The 18,597-nt window shown below is 33.5% G+C and overlaps 2 protein-coding genes across 2 annotated transcripts; one reads left to right on the forward strand and one right to left on the reverse strand.

The window, feature by feature from the left end:
- Positions 1-1,237: 1,237 nt before the first annotated feature.
- LOC108566100 (SEC14 domain and spectrin repeat-containing protein 1-B) lies at positions 1,238-17,088 on the reverse strand. The gene is made up of 10 exons (XM_017925822.1): positions 16,830-17,088; positions 14,356-14,508; positions 12,790-12,988; positions 12,618-12,731; positions 12,387-12,561; positions 11,447-12,112; positions 11,026-11,390; positions 10,584-10,966; positions 8,635-8,854; positions 1,238-1,801 (listed from the first exon to the last, which is right to left on the reverse strand). The coding sequence occupies exons 2-10, from the start codon at positions 14,505-14,507 to the stop codon at positions 1,295-1,297; spliced, it is 2,781 nt and encodes a 926-aa protein (XP_017781311.1). The 5' UTR covers position 14,508; positions 16,830-17,088; the 3' UTR covers positions 1,238-1,294.
- On the forward strand, positions 5,233-6,083 carry LOC108566102 (cuticle protein 7-like). Its single transcript, XM_017925823.1, has 3 exons — positions 5,233-5,377; positions 5,447-5,533; positions 5,585-6,083. Exons 1-3 carry the CDS (start codon positions 5,363-5,365, stop codon positions 5,909-5,911), a joined length of 429 nt encoding a protein of 142 aa, XP_017781312.1. The 5' UTR covers positions 5,233-5,362; the 3' UTR covers positions 5,912-6,083.
- Positions 17,089-18,597: the final 1,509 nt, after the last annotated feature.

Genomic DNA, 18,597 nt, shown 5'->3' on the forward strand with positions numbered 1-18,597 from the left:
TGTACTAAGATTTTTTGTCTAACGAGATTTTTATTTCACATTTAAAAGAAAAACCTTTGTTTCTGCTTCTCTTCGCTTTATCGTCTAGTGGTCATAAAGAGGACAAGCTTTTATTTACGACTTTGCGATTCTCTTAACATAATATATATGAAAATGAAAAATATAATAAATATTTACTTAAAACAAGAAAAATTATAACAATTTTGTAATTCTTCAATATGCAAAAACTGATTTTGCTGTATAATTTTAATGTGAAAATTAATAACTAAATTATTTTCGATTTTCCAGCTTGTTGATTTGAATAAAATTGTACTAAGATTTTTTGTCTAACGAGATTTTTATTTCACATTTAAAAGAAAAACCTTTGTTTCTGCTACTCTTCGCTTTATCGTCTCGTGGTCACAAAGAGGACAAGCTTTTATTTACCACTTTGCGATTCTCTTAACATAATATATATGAAAATGAAGAAAACAATAAATATTCATTTAAAACAAGAGAAATTATAACAATTTTGTAATTCTTCAATATGCAAAAACTGATTTTGCTGTATAATTTTAATGTGAAAATAAATAAGTAAATTATTTTAGATTTTCCAGCTTGTTGATTTGAATAAAATTGTACTAAGATTTTTCTTATTGTGAATAATAATTATCTTATTGGAAATCTTCAAGAAATTTGCATGAAACTTTAGAAAATTATTAATTATGGTTAATAATGTATATTGTAATTATGTAAAATTGTATATGCTAAAAAAGAATATACTGTTTCTTATAAATATTCAGATTGAAAATAGCGATGCAGAAAGTTCATTGATGCGTTAACGCTAATGCAATCCGTTTGTTTACAGTCCGAATATAAACGCATGATGATTTTTGGTGAGTTTCATTTTGGGTCCGAAATATGTTTCGGTGCACACGGTGAGATTGGATTTGGCACAAACAGAACGTTCTATTTCCAATTGCACGTTGGATACAGCAAATGAACCGCAAATGAGTGTAAGAGAGAGATTGGAAATAATGTAAATGCGAAAATACAAAATAGCACTTACCTGCTTCAGCGAGTGATCGAGAGAAAACGACAAAACTGAATGTATTTGATATAATTAATAACACGATAAACTATATAATATGGAAAACAGCAGATACATATATAGATAAAATAATTAATAGTTAATAATAATAATAAAATAAGTAAAATAAAGAACAAACAAAAACAAATGCGCAAGTTAATTGCGTAACGTGACATGCTTTCTACATGGTTAGTTGGGCTCAAAAATAAAACACACACACAGAGATTAGATGCAGCTGCGAAGAGCCTGCTTGTATTTGCAGCCCTTCCAACCTACCTCCTTCAGCTTGGAAGCGAAATCGTCTTCCTCGTAGACGGGGGTCTGTTCCAATGGAGCGGTTTCTTTCAGCTCGCCTTTTTCTCGCACGGTTTCGGAGGTCAGAACGAAAGATTTCACCCCGAACGTATGGCACTGCTGGACCTTGATGTGCGTCGTTTCCGTCACCTCTCTGGCGATTTTACCTGGCGGCACTTCGGGGGATGGTCGAAGCACCGAAGAGGCTATCGGTAATTCGGGTAAACCGACGGCCAGAACCATCTTCTCCTTGGCAAGATCATCCCTGCAATCGTCCTTTCCGTAATCCCACCACGGCGCGTACAGATGCTCGCAGTCGGAGGCGGTGTTGTACGAAGAGGATCTGGAGTGCTGCAGCGTGCAGTCCGAGGCAGTCAAGAATTCGTCGTCGGATTTTCCATCTTCAGCGCGCATATAGCGAACTGAGTGACACGTTTCCTGTTCAACAAAAGAATTCATTCATTATTTATTAAAGTTATTAACTTATTTTACAAAAACTGCGTTTGCTGGAGCGTTTAATGTCGAATGATATGGTAATCAATAAAAGGATATGTGTATGGGATAATTTATACGTAAAATTGTCTTTCTCTAATCATACACGGCACGAAAATTATTTAATACGAGGAAACTATGATGGAGCGAGAGACTGGTGATATCGTCGGGTCAGGAAACCGGGTCTCTAATGAGCGCGCGCCGTAATTACGGGCGCGAAAGAGGTTTCGAAAAAAAACGCACCTGGGGCTCCACCACCTTTCACGCTGAGCCCCTTTATATACTACAGTGTTCACCAACAGTGGTCAGTTCAGTCATCACATTGGTTTCCTTCCAATCATGAGGATCCTTGCAGTAAGTCCAGATTCAATGATTATATTTTTGTAATAATAATTATTATTTTTCTTATTATCTTTAGGCCTTTGTTCTTTTCGCTGCTGTCAGCGCACAGCATGGTGATTACGGCGGTGGTGGTGGAGGAGGAGGTGGAGGACACCATCATTTGGAGGAGTACAAGGATTATCAGTCGCATCCTCACTACAATTTCCATTACGGGGTGCACGATACTCACACTCATGATCTGAAGGACCAATGGGAGGCTAGGGAAGGGCACAACACCAAGGGCTCTTACAGCTTCCTTCAACCCGATGGAAGGAAACGTATCGTTGAATACCACGCCGACAAGCACGGAATCCACTACAACGTCAAGTTCGAAGGGCATGCGGTGCACGAGGAAGGAAAGCGTGGATACGATGTTCATGGAAAATCTAGTAGCCAGCAGTACGCTCACGCTGTGACCAATTACCATGGACCTACTCATCACGGAGGAGGCGGCGGAGGAGGAGGTGGTGAAGGACATGGTCATGGTGGAGGAGGCGGCGGAGGAGGTGGTGAAGGACATGGACATGGAGGAGGCGGAGGAGGAGGTGGTGAAGGACATGGACATGGTGGAGGAGGAGGAGGAGGCGGCGGCGGTGGATACGGTCATGGAGGTGGAGGATTAGGACATGGAGGAAGCGGCGGAGGAGGCGGTGGAGGACACCACGGTGAATCCGTTAGCCAACAATACCATTTGGCCACCACCAATTACCACGGACCAATTCATGGAGGAGGAGGCGGTGGAGGAGGACATGGACATGAGGGAGGTGGTGGAGGCGGCGGCGGCGGAGGTCATGGACACGAAGGAGGAGGTGGAGGCGGAGGCGGTGGACACGGAGCCATCAGCTACGCAAGTTACATCACACACGGTCATGAAATCGGCAGTCATCATCACTAAATCCACTTATAAATTGTTAATAATTTTCTATTGTTAATATCTTTGTTTATATTTCCTCATGTACATAGTTAAAAACCTCTTCTATACCTCTTCGTTTCTTGTTGTATGATATTGTTCAATAAAAGAATGTTTCATTTATAAAAACAAAATGTTTTACTCCAAAACCCTTCATCATCATCATCATTACTTCATCTTATTCAATCTTTACAAGACAACAACTAAAGAGTTCAATCAATGTTTCAATTACGTTCCTAGTTATCTATAAAGCAATAAATAAACAGAAAAACCTTCAAAATTTAGTTTGAAAACGAACATTTTATAAATAAACAACTTTCAAATTGTTTAATTAAAGTTAAATTTGACCACAACTTGAAAATAACATTTCTAGCTTAATTTTGTAAAATTTAATAAAACGCTAGGTAGTTGATATAATTAGTAAAAACTTCATATTATTTGATAATAATTATGTAACTTGTTTTTGAAGATTACAAAATATAACAAGAAATGTACGTTTTTATGTTAAATTATAAGATTATTAAAAACTTGCAAATTCTTGTTATCATTATTAATTTTTTGAACTTTTATCATATGAATAATAACAAATTAATTACCAAACTCGTTATTATACATAATTATTAACATTAGCAAAAAAAAAGTCTTGTTATACTTTTCTGAAATATTAAATTATATTTTATTATTGTAATAGAGTAAAATTCATTCAATTGAAAATACCAGTAATTCTGATTTTCTAGAATTACTCGTACATTTGCCGAACTAATATTAACCGGTCTAAAAATACGAATTTGGTTCAAAAAAATAAAATAATTTGAAAATTTATTGAAAATTAAAAGATCGGCCTTGCTGACGACGTAAATCCGAGCTCATTGGCGCAAAAAGTATTTTCGGAATGACTTATTATAAGCGCCTCGCAAAAGCCTCAACATTGTAATATGTCTGTTGCAATTTGGAACGGAAAGCAATCATTGAAAATTTGCTACGAGTTCAAAGATTTCGAAACATTTAAAAAAAAAATCGATGTTATTTTTCATGAAGAAATATTTATGTAATTAAGATATTTTGTAAATTTAATTAGAATTGAATAGCCTTGTAATTAGTTTATATATTATCATAAATCTCATTTATTAAGTACTTCAACTCTTATAGATTTCTTTGTTAAAATTTGTTTAAAATAAATAAGGTAATTTCATTTATCTTAAAGAAACACAATTTTCATTTTATGTTTTATAAATATTCAGAAAATTGTAATTAAATTCTGAAGGAATAAATAATAAAACTTATTGAGGAAAGTCATGATTCTGAATATACTGGAATTTCTGATAATTTTAACTCTCGTTCGAAATTTCATGTTTGTATTTTACAAATATTTCAAATCTAATTTTAGTAAATAATTACTTATTTTCTTGCTTGCTAAATAAAATATATTAAAAAATAATTAACGCACATTTACTAAACATTCAACTAAGAGTAAAATTGAAATTTCTTAGGATTATTTTTAATTATATCTATTAATGTATAAAACGATTTCGTATAGAATTTGCATGTTGTTAATTTGAATAATCATTGCTAGTTTATTAATATTTTTTAAAATGTTTTAGTTAGAATTCCAATCACACCTTGAGTGTTTCCTCTCTTAACAGGAAATGGTATTTTGTAAACTTAATTACTGATGGACTTATTAGAAGAATAAGTTATCAACAGTCATGATTATTAAATAATCTATTCAATAATAATTTCAAGTATTTGAAGAGAATATTAAGTCTTATTATATGTTATTTCGATTATAATGAATTTAATTTACTGATTTTTGATAGTCAGAAACATGCACTTACATAGATGTAAACTTTGCGTGGATCTTGGTGGTAGCGAGAGTCGGGTCAGAAGTCGGAACGGGACTGTCGTCAACAATGCAAATATCTTGAGATATTAAGGTATGCGTACAGTTGCGTATCGAAGTCGTCTTGTCTTATTTGTCGGGCGGGTTTTGCTCGTTAAACATGCAGCCTAATTATCGTAATATTACATATATGAATATTGCCATACATTATTACTATTTATATTTTTTTTGTAACTTCTAAACTGCTTCGTTCCACAAGAAAGCAGCCCCGTTGCGTGATCCGCGTTAAGTAAGCACCTTTCACGTTGGGGGCAAATCGCTTTAAATACTTGGGCGCAGACTGCAGAAGTTATCAGTTCAGATCAACAGCACAAACATGAAATACATCATTGTGAGCTGCATTCGATAATAACACGAACAACAGTTTGTAATTCTCTGTTTTTTCTGTTGCTTGTTTCAGGCTTTCGCCATCCTCGCCTCTGCAGCTTATGCCCAGATCGGTGATTATGGACACCACAAGCATTTGGAAGAGTACAAAGATTTCCAGGTAATTTAATTGATAAATAGTTTCAATTATATTCATTTGTGTGTGTATTAGTCTCATCCTCATTACAACTACCATTACGGAGTGCACGACCAACACACCCATGACGTGAAGGATCAGTGGGAGGCCAGAGAGGGACACAACACCAAGGGATCTTACAGCTTCTTGCAACCGGATGGTAGGAAGCGTATCGTTGAATACCACGCCGACAAGCACGGAATCCACTACAACGTCAAGTTCGAGGGTCACGCCAAGCACGAGGAAGGTAAGCGAGGATACGAGGTGCACGGAAAGTCCAGCAGTCAGCAGTACGCCCACGCCGAGACCAACTACCATGGACCCACACATCATGGAGGCGGTGGTGGAGGAGGTGGATATTGAGAGAGCCATACAAAAAAAAGAACACGACTTCTATGCCATCTTTTGTAACCTTTTGTTATCTCCTTTAATTCTCGTATAATGTTTTTTTTTGTTGCTACATGTATATAGTTTAATCGTCTTCCTAAGCTTCCCTCGACTTTAACTCTACCACCAACCCTCAGCCCCCACCCAACTCAATATCTTCTTGTTACGATAAAACAAATAAAGAAATATTATTGTCATTATAATCACAGTCTTATTATTACTACACTTTTCATCATTTCATAACAGCTTCAAATTTTAATATTTTCACTAAACTAAATACTAATGTTTTAGCTAATTAAATGAAAAAAATGTGTACTTAAGAGAAAAATTTAAAAATACTAAATTATATTTAATTCATGAATTAGTTACCTAGTTTTTTTAAATTATTAAAAATCTAAATAAGTTAGATTATTCAGAATTCGATTATCAACTGAAGTAATTTGGATCAAGAAAAATTTGATATAATTATTTATTTTATAAATTCAATTTCAAAATGAATAAATTAATATAAATTTCAATATGTTTCAATATCAAAATGCATTAAATTCAATCGACGAAACAATTAAAAAGGTTAATATAATAAAAACTATGTGGACTAATAAATATCTTTTGTAATTATCTGGTTTTAATGTGAAAAATTAAAGAGTTTACAGTTATGTTATATTTTCTTATTCGCGCAGAATATGGATTTTATAAAATCGATGTAAATTATGTGTTAGCACGGTATGTTAATGAAGAAAGTATTGGAATATGTGTATATAAATCAGTTGTAGAGAAAATTGAGAAAATATGTATGAGCTTTTTTCGATAATTGTAAACTGAAAGCAAATATGAATTGAATTCCAAAGGAATTTAAGGAAATGAAGTTTTGTAACAAACTTCGTTAATTTCTTTAAAATGTTTGGTGTACATTTTCGTAAATTGAAATTTAAGATTCGAAGTAAATATGAAAAAAGTATGTGGAAACATTTAAAAAGTAAACTTGATACAAATAAAATTACTTGATTTGCTTTATTTTCTTAAAAAAAAAAACGATTTTCCTCAATAAAATGAGTATAATTTCATAAAATAAATGTAAAGTAAAAGCAAATATGAATTTAATTCCAAAGGAATTTAAGGAAATGAAGTTTTGTAACAAACTTCGTTAATTTCTTTAAAATGTTTGGTGTACATTTCCATAAATTGAAATTTGAGATTCAAAGTAAATATGAAAAAAGATGTGGAAACATTAAAAAGAGAAGTGAATACAAATAAAATTACTTAATTTGTTCTAATTTCTTAAAAAAAACGATTTTCATCAATAAAATGAGTATAATTTCATAAAATACTAACTAAGAGAAAATATGAAAGTTATTTTTTAAATTGATGAATTATAAAAAACGAATTCTCCATAAACAATTCATTAATATAAATAGAAAATAAAAATTTATTTATGTTAAATAGTTTACTAATTCTGAGTAAAGTCAATATCTAAAAAAGTTAAAAAAAAATATTTTGGTTATTATAACTTTAATAAAATCATTAAACATTAAATGTAATAATAATTTATAAATAAATATAATTGCAATAAAACATCAAAGAGTTAAAATAATATAAAATTCAAATGTTCCAAGTTTTAAATAACTTCTAAATAAATCAAAGAAAAAAATTTCATTTAATTTTTTTGGAAGCTGAGATTTAACTATTTGGACAAGAATGTTGCGGGCACGTGCCCGAGATTTAAATTGAAACTTTGTGAGTTTGTTGTAAAGCAACATCAATTGAAATTTACGAGCGCGTAGGTAAATATAATCTTTGTGAATGTGCTTCATTCATTTGATATTCTAATTACGTGAAAATAACCAACGGTCCAATTACCGGTTAAATAATTCACGTTCGAATTGCGCTCATTAAAAATCAATTTTTGGAAAGTGCAAAAGTGCAAAACTGATAAAGGATCAATTAAAAAGGCGGTATCAACGCGTGAAAGCTCCCACTCTAATAGAAAAACGGTTCGGGAACGCGATTAATTGGACGTATGTTACGTAACGAATTATATTAGAAAGCGATCGAAGTTTGTTGGAAGTGTTTGAAAAGAAAACGAACGACGACGACTTTGGCCGCGCGTTTCGCAAACCCTGCCAAAATATTGCCTATTAATCTCTAAATATACACCACCAAAATAAATAAGAAAAGAGAAGCAACCAGACACATAACACGAAAGAATGACGTTCTTCGCTGTAACCGGAAACTTTAGAGCAATTGAAAATGCTAAACCAAGATAGGATTCGAAAAAACAAATAACGTTTGATGGGAGTTTAAGTTTTGTTCTGATTTATTTACGATTCAAATAATTTGATATGAGACAAAGTTCCATTTCTGCATGATTGTTGATAATGTGCGAAAGATTTAATGAATTCGTTTGCAGGAAAAATGCGTACGATTGGCTGCATAATATACAGGTTGGATTACGCTGGTTTTGGTGAAACCACTTTCTCGTATGTAAATCGAACTAATAATAATTAGCATAACGAAAAATTGATTAGTTCTTTATTTTGTTGGAATGATTACTTGCTACTCTCGAGTTAAATTGTGACTAGGTTTCAGGTATCGTTAGAGGATTCTGATTTTTTTTGTTTTATTAGACTACACTTTTGCGTTCGCTTTAGGAAACATTCATGGGATTGTAAAGGTGAATTTTTCGGCTTCTACTAAATTACCTCATCTTGATGGTCCTTCCTGTGCGCCCCTGCTATCGGTATGGGAAGTGTCGTGGCTGCAGGTGAAATTGCACAATCCTGCTGCGCGCTCTTCAGCGTCTGGTCCAGTTCTTCGGCTAAATTGGTGACCTCCGTGAGTCGCTCTGAAACCGCTTCAACGGCTGTAGCATTCTCGCATTCGGCGTGATCTGAATCGCTCCTCGCCGTCGCCTCTGACATTCTGCAAAAAAGACGAAGAACACGGACAATGCTTTCAATTCAGACTGGATCAATGGAAAGAAAGAAAGAAATAAAATTAAAAGAGAAATCCGGGAGGACAGCTGCAGAAGCAGCTATCTTTAGCCGTTCTGCATTCTTCCAGCTCCGCACGTTTCCTGCTGGACAAGATCCCACTTTTAGAGTTCGAGATGACCCACTGTCGGTCGCCTCTTGCGTAATCTATCTCCACGATGTTTTCCTTTTTTTTTTTTATTCTCCTCGAAGAGCTATTTCATAATAATATGCACGGAAACGATAATATTTAGAGGGGATTCCAAGGTTTTTCGCTCGAATCAAAAACACACCTGTTAATTGGCCGAATTTCAAAGTGCTTGGAATGAGAAGCGCATGTTTATTTGTAGAGACGATATTCTCTCAACATTTTCACGCAAGAAATAACAAATTTCTGATTTCTCATAACTTATATTTAGTAACTTCTTAAGTTAATACCATAAATTACAAATTTCTTAAATTACAATCAATTCAAATTGTAAATTTATTAAAAAAATTTCATGAAATTGAAATATTCAAAACCGTTGAAATTTCTGTGATAAATCTTAAAATCATTTTTTATAACAGAAGAAATTAATTAATGAATAAGCATTATTTAGTAAAATTTTCATAAAGTTAAAATAATTAATTATATTAAAGTTTCAAACATGATTAATTTCATTCATCAAAGTTTCAATTAATTAATGAAAATTAATTAATATCAGCTATATTATTTATATTCACTGAGAAGTACGTCTTCAAACAATGTTTGATTCTCAAAAAGATCTCGTTTATGTTCCTAATCAAAATATTTAAATATTGATGTTAAATAAACATTAACTTAATATTTAAAGAAATTGAATAAACATTTTACTTAATAGTTGATATAAAAATAATAAAGAGAAGTTGGAAAGACTGTTGTAAACTGTTAAATCTTTGAATGATTTTTGGAATACGTAACGCACTTGGATTTGTACAATCCTGGATGGTTTGGATATAACCGTCCGTTTCCGCAAAACTCCAGAAATACAGGGGCCGGTTTAAAAATAATCGTTTCGCCCAATCTGTGTTTACATTAGTGAAGCGATCGCTAAATTTATATAAAGCTTCAACCTTCTGAAAATAAAAGTGCATTGCACACGTAAAAACGATGGAAACACAACCGCATACACACACATAATAATAAGCGGAAAAAATAAAGCAAAACACTCTCAGGATGGAAAAACAATGGGTCGGAAAAGCGAAAATGCGGCCTCGTGAATGCTTGGGTTTAATAACCTTATGGAAATAGAAAATTTCGGAAGCCGCACAGGAATTGGAGCGATATTTTTTTTTTTATTACAGTTCTTAAAAGGATGCGCGTTTCTTTATTCTTTTTAGCAGATTGTTGAAAAGTTTCGCCTCAAGAAGGATTTTGTTTGCTTTTGAAAATTCTTACCCGGTTTTTTTCGAGATGTTGAACTCGGGCCTGTTGGTCCGCCACTGAGTACTCAGCTTCCCCTTCTACCAAAACCGTTTCAAAATTTAGAATCACTCACACTCGTGCACTCTCATCTCATCTCCACGAAACGCACCCAACGCTATATAATACTACAGGCAGACAGACGCACTCGGCAGATACAAACTTATGCGTGTTCTCTTAATACTTCGTACACTTCGATTCCCTCGAAAAAAAAAGAAAGAAATAAAACTTCACTCACGTCTCATCCAAATGTAGCGCATCCCGAAGTCTGCTTCTCAGCAATCTGCCCAATCTGACCATCCTTCCCACCTCTACCATCAGCCGCTCGCGCACCCCCAAATAATGCTTGACACGAGCCCTCTTCCTGTTGATGTCCATCAGAGGGATGGTCGCGACGGCTTCCCTAAGATCCCGCAGCTGATTGCACTGCTCCTCGACGGATCTGTGGAAGACCGCGGACACCCTCAAACGCGTCATCTGCTCCTGACTGACATTCAGCAGTCGTTCCCAAGAGTTCCGAAGACCCATCCCCAGTTGCTCGTTTTCCTCCATCTGAATTTTGCAGGAACATCTCAAAGCCGCAGCAGCTCCAAGCAATTGGTAACCGTAATTGAAAGTGCACTAAAAACAATCAAACAATTACCATCTAATAGCTGAGGATAATCTAAGATAAAATGAACCTTGGCGGTCTCTTGGAACATCTGGTGTTCATCCTTCTGCGCTTGAATCTCGTAAACCGTGCACCCTACGTGCCCGTGGTGCTTTAACAACACTTGAAACAGCTCATCCAACCACTCCAAAGCTTGTGCAGCATCCTTCTCGTACTGATAGATATGCGTGACCTGCTCCAAAGTCAATTTCTGCAGTTCGACGCTATCACCAAAAATATTCTTCCTCGCAGTAGTCGCATTCAAAATATCCCTGATATTGATAATATCTTCAGAGTAATCGGCCAAAACTTCCCTCCCCAAAGCGTCTTTAATAGGCATTGACAACATATCCGACAACTTCTCTCCTTCTTTAACCAGCTCACGCTCAACGCAATCTAAAAAGAAAACAATACAATCATTCAACTAATAACAATTAATTATAAAAACAAACCTAGCGTCGATTGATTCTCCTGCAACTCCTTAAGCTTCTGCCCTGCCGTTGCGAAATCACCAATCTTATTTCCCATGACCAAAGAATCGAAAACCTCTCCAGTCCTATCGAAATATTCAGAAACTAATCTGAAGAACCTCAAAGAAGTAATCAAAATATTCCTTCTCCTTTCCAAGCGTGTAGCGAAACTTCGGCATACGAAATCCATGAAATCCTTTTGGCTTATCAGATCCTTCTGCTGAACAGTCAAGAAATCGCTTCCAGAGAAATTATCGATTTTATGTACAAGCTCCGCGTACGCTCCATACGCATTCCAGCATTGCAGTTCGATTCCTTCGTGCTCTCTCCTCAATTCTTCTGCAGAGGAAACATCGTACCCCACTTTATGGCGAGATTTCAGGAGACTTTCCGCAGGTCCCAAGATCCAATTCGTAACTCTGACTATACCTTCCTCGAGATGATGTAAGTCTTTGGTATCGAAGTATGTCTTCGTCAGCGATCTTTTGGTTTGTTCAATTGATATTAGACCGGTCTTCAACGCTTCCAATCGTATGTCCAGTCTCTCTATAGTATCCAAAGCGTCTTGTGGAGTTGGCATAGAATCGGTTTCGGACGCCAGTTTCCTATTCCTGTCGTTGTATTCGATTCTCTTGATTATATCTTTACCTACAAACAAATTTTAATTACTGTTATTATTGTTTACTTAAAAAATATAATTAACTTTTAATTAATAATTTGCTTTCATCAACAAACTATGTTCCTAGGAATATAAAAATATTTAAATTTATAATCAAGAAACTTCTTGGAAACTCAATTAACTATCATATCAAAAAAATACCGTTCTGATCATTTCAATAAGAGATGAAAATTAATCAGCAAATAAAGTCATTATATTTCATGTTATAGTCTTTGGTATGAAATAAATAAATAAATAAAATACCTTTATCTATGCAATTGTTGGTGGTTATGATGAGGATGTTCAGCTTCTCGATTTCGGATGCGTGATTGGTTTGGATTTGACTAGCGCTCAGTTTGTACAGATTCGAGATGCGTTGCTGAACCTCATCCAGGTTTCTGGAGCAGGACACCGATTCGTGCAGAAATTCGTCGGCTTTCTAAAAATTCAGTGTTTAATCATTGTTATTGTATTTAGTTGTGGTTAATCTGTTACCGTTCTCGTGTCGAACCATTGATCCGAGTTGAATATGAAATTACCGCCCAGCTCGATCGGAAGCTGCGACAGGTCGACGTATTTGTGCAGCCTATTTCTCGGCACGAAGATCACCTGCGAATCAAATGCGAATGCGTTCACATTGCAAGAATTGTTTTGTTGTAGCTCAAACCTGTCCATCCTTCTGGGTGCTCGTGCAATTCTCCACTCTTTGCTTATCCCAAAACGCGTCCGGTCTAAGGACCAAAAACTGCGCCAACTCCTCTTTGCAGAGGGTCGAGTTTACCTGTCGGATGCAGGCGCGTGCTACCCTCCAGGCGCCCTTCCTCGCGTCCACGATGATCGTGAAGCCACGTTTCCGGGTCACATCGCTACACCAAAAAAAAAAACAAAATAAGAACAGGTGAATAAATATCTTTGTTGAAGAGCAACAGAAAACCCGTTTCTCAAGACAGAGGCCGCGCCCTCTTCCAAAATTTATATTGGGGCCACTTCCAATCTGACCTCAAACTCAGCTGCGCCGCATTACGCAACCGGAGGAGGAAGGATTCTTCTCTAATTACAAAATACGGAATCCTTAACGACCGGTTCTTCTCCTTTTTTGCATTTCGTTGAAAATCTTCGCCGTTTAACGCACCGCAATTACCTCTAACTCAAGTAACAGCAACATCATCTTTTTTTTTTGCCAATTTTAATACACCTTTTACACAGTCGTAAAACGGATTCATTCGAGAAACTTAATTGGTTTACTAACAAAGCTAAAGCGATTTCATTGAATCGACAACAAAAACAAAATTTACAATCAAATCCTTTCAATTACAACACACTTAAAATAGACTTTGAGTCCAATTAAACAGTATTGAACTTATTATTGTTATTATTAGTTTCTCATTAAAACTGACGTACATGCAAATATTTACTACTAAGATTTACTGTGTTGTGCATATATAATATATTTTATATGGGAATAGTTTATTGCAAATTACTTTGGTTTGCAATTACCCTGGCACTTCTTGCAGTTATTTTTATTTATTTATAGAATTTATGTTTCGTTAGTTTTTTGTAATTGACTATAATTTAAACGCGTGGAGTTACAAAATACGGGCAGCGTGTATCAATTAATACTAAATGAAATGGCACAAGGTTCGACTCGTTCCATGCACAATTCATCTACTAAAACTGCGTTTTCTCCTCTCTCTTAAATAGAAAACCGGAGTAGTTCGCATCTATTGATTTAATTGAGATTTTCGTTTCGTTGACATCGTTGTTTCAATGAAGATGTACATTTAATTAAAGAAAACTTTCTATACACTCAATTTATCTACAATAATAATTTTATATTAATTAGCAATAACTTTGCCAATTTATTAACTAAAATTGACTACAATTTTGACCAAAAGAATACTTTTACAATTTAAAATTGTTTAATGTATGTTAAACTGATTGTTAATATGTATTTGATAAATGTTTCATAATGGCTTTAATAATTAGTTCTTAATGTCAATCTAAAAGGCGGTATGTAATGAAACTCATTGATAAACAAGGGCAAAGAGAGAAAGAAGTGAACCGATGTGAGATGTCTGGAAGTGTCGCTTAAGTAGGTCCCCAGAACCGGACTCCGAATCTCGTTTTTTTCGGTAACATCGTTTTACAATAAGCGATACAGTAAAAGCATCTCGTTCCCATTATCGCTTTTAATTGCACCGAATTCCACGGATCGTTCCCCAAAACGAAATACCTGAAGACGCCGAGGATGTACTTGAGCGGATCCGAAAGGTCGGAGCAGCTCGAATCCAGAGGAATGTGCACTGTTATGATGGGTCTTCCATCCCTGTCCCTTCCACCGGGCAAATTGACCCAACGGCCCTGCACCTCGACATCCGGTCCCATCCTGAAAACCAAATAGAAAAAAAAATTAGTTAAAAGCATTCCAACTTTATTGGCCTCCAGAAATAAATAGGCCCAATAAACATCGTGGTTTTATAAATAGAAACCACCGGATTGTCGCATTGTCCCAAATAGAAAAACTTTCACCTTTTCAATATACAATTCGTATTTTGCGTACTTTTATAGTCCGGAAACAGGAAACGGCCGTAATGGGAATTTCTATTTCATCCGCTGCGAAATACCGATTCAAGTGCTTATAAACTTGCATCTAGTAATTAAATTTCCATACTCAATTTGAAAATAAACGTGTGTTTGATTTGTGGCAGCTTAAACTGCACATTTTACATACTTAATCATCTCTTTCACTTCATTATGCGCGGCGCAATAAGTCATCGAAAACCTAACGTTGATTAGTTCGCGTTTGCATTGGGGAATTATAAAAATGTTTGTATTTACTTGGAAGAAGGTGAATATTTGCGTGACGAATCAATTTTGAAGTGTCTTAAGATGTTATAAAGATAAAAAAAAAACTAATGTGTTAAGTGTTTTGCCGTTCAACGTAAAGCGGCTTTGACATTAAATGCATTGTGTCAACATGTAAAGTGCATGAATTATGCATTACACATGTGTACGTTCTATTTTAATGTAAAAATTTATAGTTTTTCATAACATAGACTTTGCGCTATTTGTTAGAAGTCACGTCGATCAGAAGCTTTGAATTCCTATTTTAGAAAGTTTGTATTTAAACAAGAAGCAGAAATACAATATTTGAAATTATAGCATAAAAAAGACAAATTTTTAGATAATTGTCATTTCACTACATTTTTTAATAATTAAAATTATATTTTTTCAATAATTAAAATCAAAAAATCGCTTCAATAATATTCAAATTTTATCTAAAATCTAAAAATTTTAACAATTAAACAAAACTTAATTAACATTAACTGAACTATCTTAATGTAGAAATATATAGTTTTTTTTTAATTCTATGAAACACGTTTTGAAAATTTAATAGAAAAATATTTTGAAAATGTTATATAAATAATTAAATATATAATAGAAATATTAACAATTAAAACTATAGATGATTTTTTTTTAAACTAAACTAAATTTTAGAAATATATTTTAACAAAAAAACTATTAATAAATTTGTACTAAATTAAATAATTTAACTACAAAATTAATAAACCAATGATATTTATAAGTAAGAGGAATGTATTAGAACATTTCAACTCAACAAATCGATAATAACCTTCACGAATGAAAAACCTTCAAATTTTCCTCTCGAGTAAAATAACCATGTTGGTTGGAATATGCAAATATCATCGAAAATTATGGACAATAAAATTATCATAAAAGTATGATTATTTATCGTTTCAATAATATTTTAAAATATTCCAATTATTTTGCATTTTTTTTATCTTCTATAAAGGAAAAATGTAATAAAGAAGTATGACGGAACGTGGGAGCCGACTGAGACAGGCATCAAATGAAATTCCGAAAACGCGGATAATTTAAACGTTTTTAGCGAAAATTACAAGGTTGTATCGCACACTTTAGTTGTTGTTTTTTTTTTGTATCTGTATTTATTATTTTTCTCTCTCCGCGTTTAGTGAAAGGCCGTATTCATAAATAAGGTATTTCCACGTGAAATTAATTGAGTTGGAAATTATAGTTATTTAAATGTACGAAAAAAACAAACAAATTGAAAAATAATTTTCTTAAATAGTTATTAAATTAATGATAATGATAATAAAGTTAATTTGTCTTATTTTTTTCTTGCTTAATTACTATTTATATAATGAATTGAAGAAACTGAAGTAATAAGTTTTAAAATTACATTAATTTGTAGAAAATTAGTTAAATATTGGAATGAGAAGCAAAAGTCTAAACTAGCAAATGTAAACATTTTAATAAGAAATCAATAGATTTGGATTAGAAAATAGAAATTTGGTTGAATAATCAATTTCATAATTACATGAGCTCGTCAATCATGAAAAGTCTTTTAATTAAAGTAAAAAAGTTACACAACTATTTGTCGGTGAAAGGTTGACCTCTGAATTCCGAAATAATGTCTTGAATACATTAAAAAAAAGTTGTTTAAACAGTTAAAACAACAATAACGTAATTTTTGGAAGTCGATGAAATCAGTTAATTAATATTGTTGGGAATAAAAGTTAAAAATTAAAACTTAAAAACAAACAAAACCTAATACGTAACACAGTGATTAATATGTTTACCATGTGCTCATGTATTCGCGAAATATCACTGTAATCATCGGTCACGCATATCGAATCTTTGTGTAATTGTGCATATCAGCCTTACCTTAGGAGTGTGAGCCTTGCGAATTCGTGTTATCCAAAATGTAATTTCGTTTTGTTGTTTGTTGCTGATGATTAGATTTGTTTGCGGAAAAAACGCGAACGCGCGATTGGATTGTTCGATCGGTGTTGTTGAGTTAGAAATGTTCGAAGCTGCTGGTGCAGATGAGTACCACGTGTGGTACCATCGCGGTACTGGCGACCACTCGCTGCTAGTTGTTCCCTGTCCACGGGACGACCAGAGTGTGTCAGAGGCGCACCCGTGCCTGTTTTGTAACTTCTCACTTCTTCACTTATACTTACCTACCTTCTTCTTGCCTTCTTACCAGACAAGACAAGACCTCTTCCAATCAATCCGCCGTTTTCCTCTTTCCCTTTCCCAACAAAAAGACCAACAATAACATAAACGCAGCTACGAAATTATTTCTTTGCACCATCTTCCTGCACCAAGAAATCGTCACAATTCAAGTCCGAACATCTGAAAAAAAAAAAGAATAATTGTTATTTAATATTAACTTTCTTAGTCACTTAATTCTAATATACAAATATAAAAAAAACGTAGATTCTCAAGAATGTTTAAAACTCTGAAGAAGTATTTAGAAACAGTCGAAACATAAATCAAAGATGATTTAATTGTTCTAAAAGTTCTATTTTAGAAAAAAAATTACAATTTAATTTGTATAAATTTTGCAATAAATTTCATTATTTATAAGTGTTTCTGTAAAAGAAAAGTCTGTTTTATTGATCAGAAAATCACTCTGTAATCTTGCAAACTCAAAGTAGATGTTTTACCTTAGTTGGCAAGTATAAATTATATGCATTTCGCAAGACCGTGAATTATTATGCATTATTATTCCCGACGATGGTGTTAAATTCGTGGCGTTTCGCAACGAGCTGCAAAATTTCAATAATAAAATTATTCAGCGAGACTGGATTTCAGCCAATATCTCAAACGAGACACACAAATATTTTCGAAAACTCGTAAATATAAAGAAAATCTGCATTCTTTACAAAATTTCCAAACAAAATGCAATAAATATATATAAAAAAGAAACATTTTATCAACAGTAGTTTCTATGATGCATTTTTTTTTTAAATTAATAAAATCAATGATATTCAATTAAGAAATTTGTTCATTCTCAAAAATTACAAAAAAATCTGATCACTTGATTACTTGTTAATAATTACTCAAAACTTTTAATCAATTAAAGTTAAAGCAAATATAAAATCATTCTTCATTGAAAATTTCATAAATTTCAAACTAAAATTCAAGTTATTAAGATTTTGAATCTTTTTATAATTACTGTAAAAAGGATCAATGACATTCAGAATATTTGAAGAAAAACTTGTCCTCATTTCAATTTAATAATTGAACAAAAATTTAAAACAAAGATACAATAAATATTTTCTTCATTGAAGCACAATAAAAGAAAGAATCTATTAAAACGCTTCATTGAAGTTAAGATTTCATTGAGTTACTAATTCTTTACACTCAATTCAACTTAAGTACTAAACTTAACGCATTTCATTCTTATTTATTTAATTAGTGTAAATAGGCATTCGAATAAGAAACTAGTTCTTATTCTAGTTTCTTTTTGTACTTTTGTGTGCTATTACTATTACTTTTTTTCGCTGTACTTGTTGCTGTTGTCGTTAATGGATTCTTGCTCATTTTTTTGTTTTGTTTTGTTTCGGTGTGGTATGAATGTTGGTGGATGGAGAGAGATTGTATTTAAAGGTGTGTGTATGTCGTTGGTATGTCGGCCATAAGA

This window comes from Nicrophorus vespilloides, unplaced genomic scaffold (genome assembly GCF_001412225.1).
Source record: "Nicrophorus vespilloides isolate i.1.1-1 unplaced genomic scaffold, Nicve_v1.0, whole genome shotgun sequence".
Lineage (NCBI taxonomy): Eukaryota > Metazoa > Arthropoda > Insecta > Coleoptera > Silphidae > Nicrophorus > Nicrophorus vespilloides.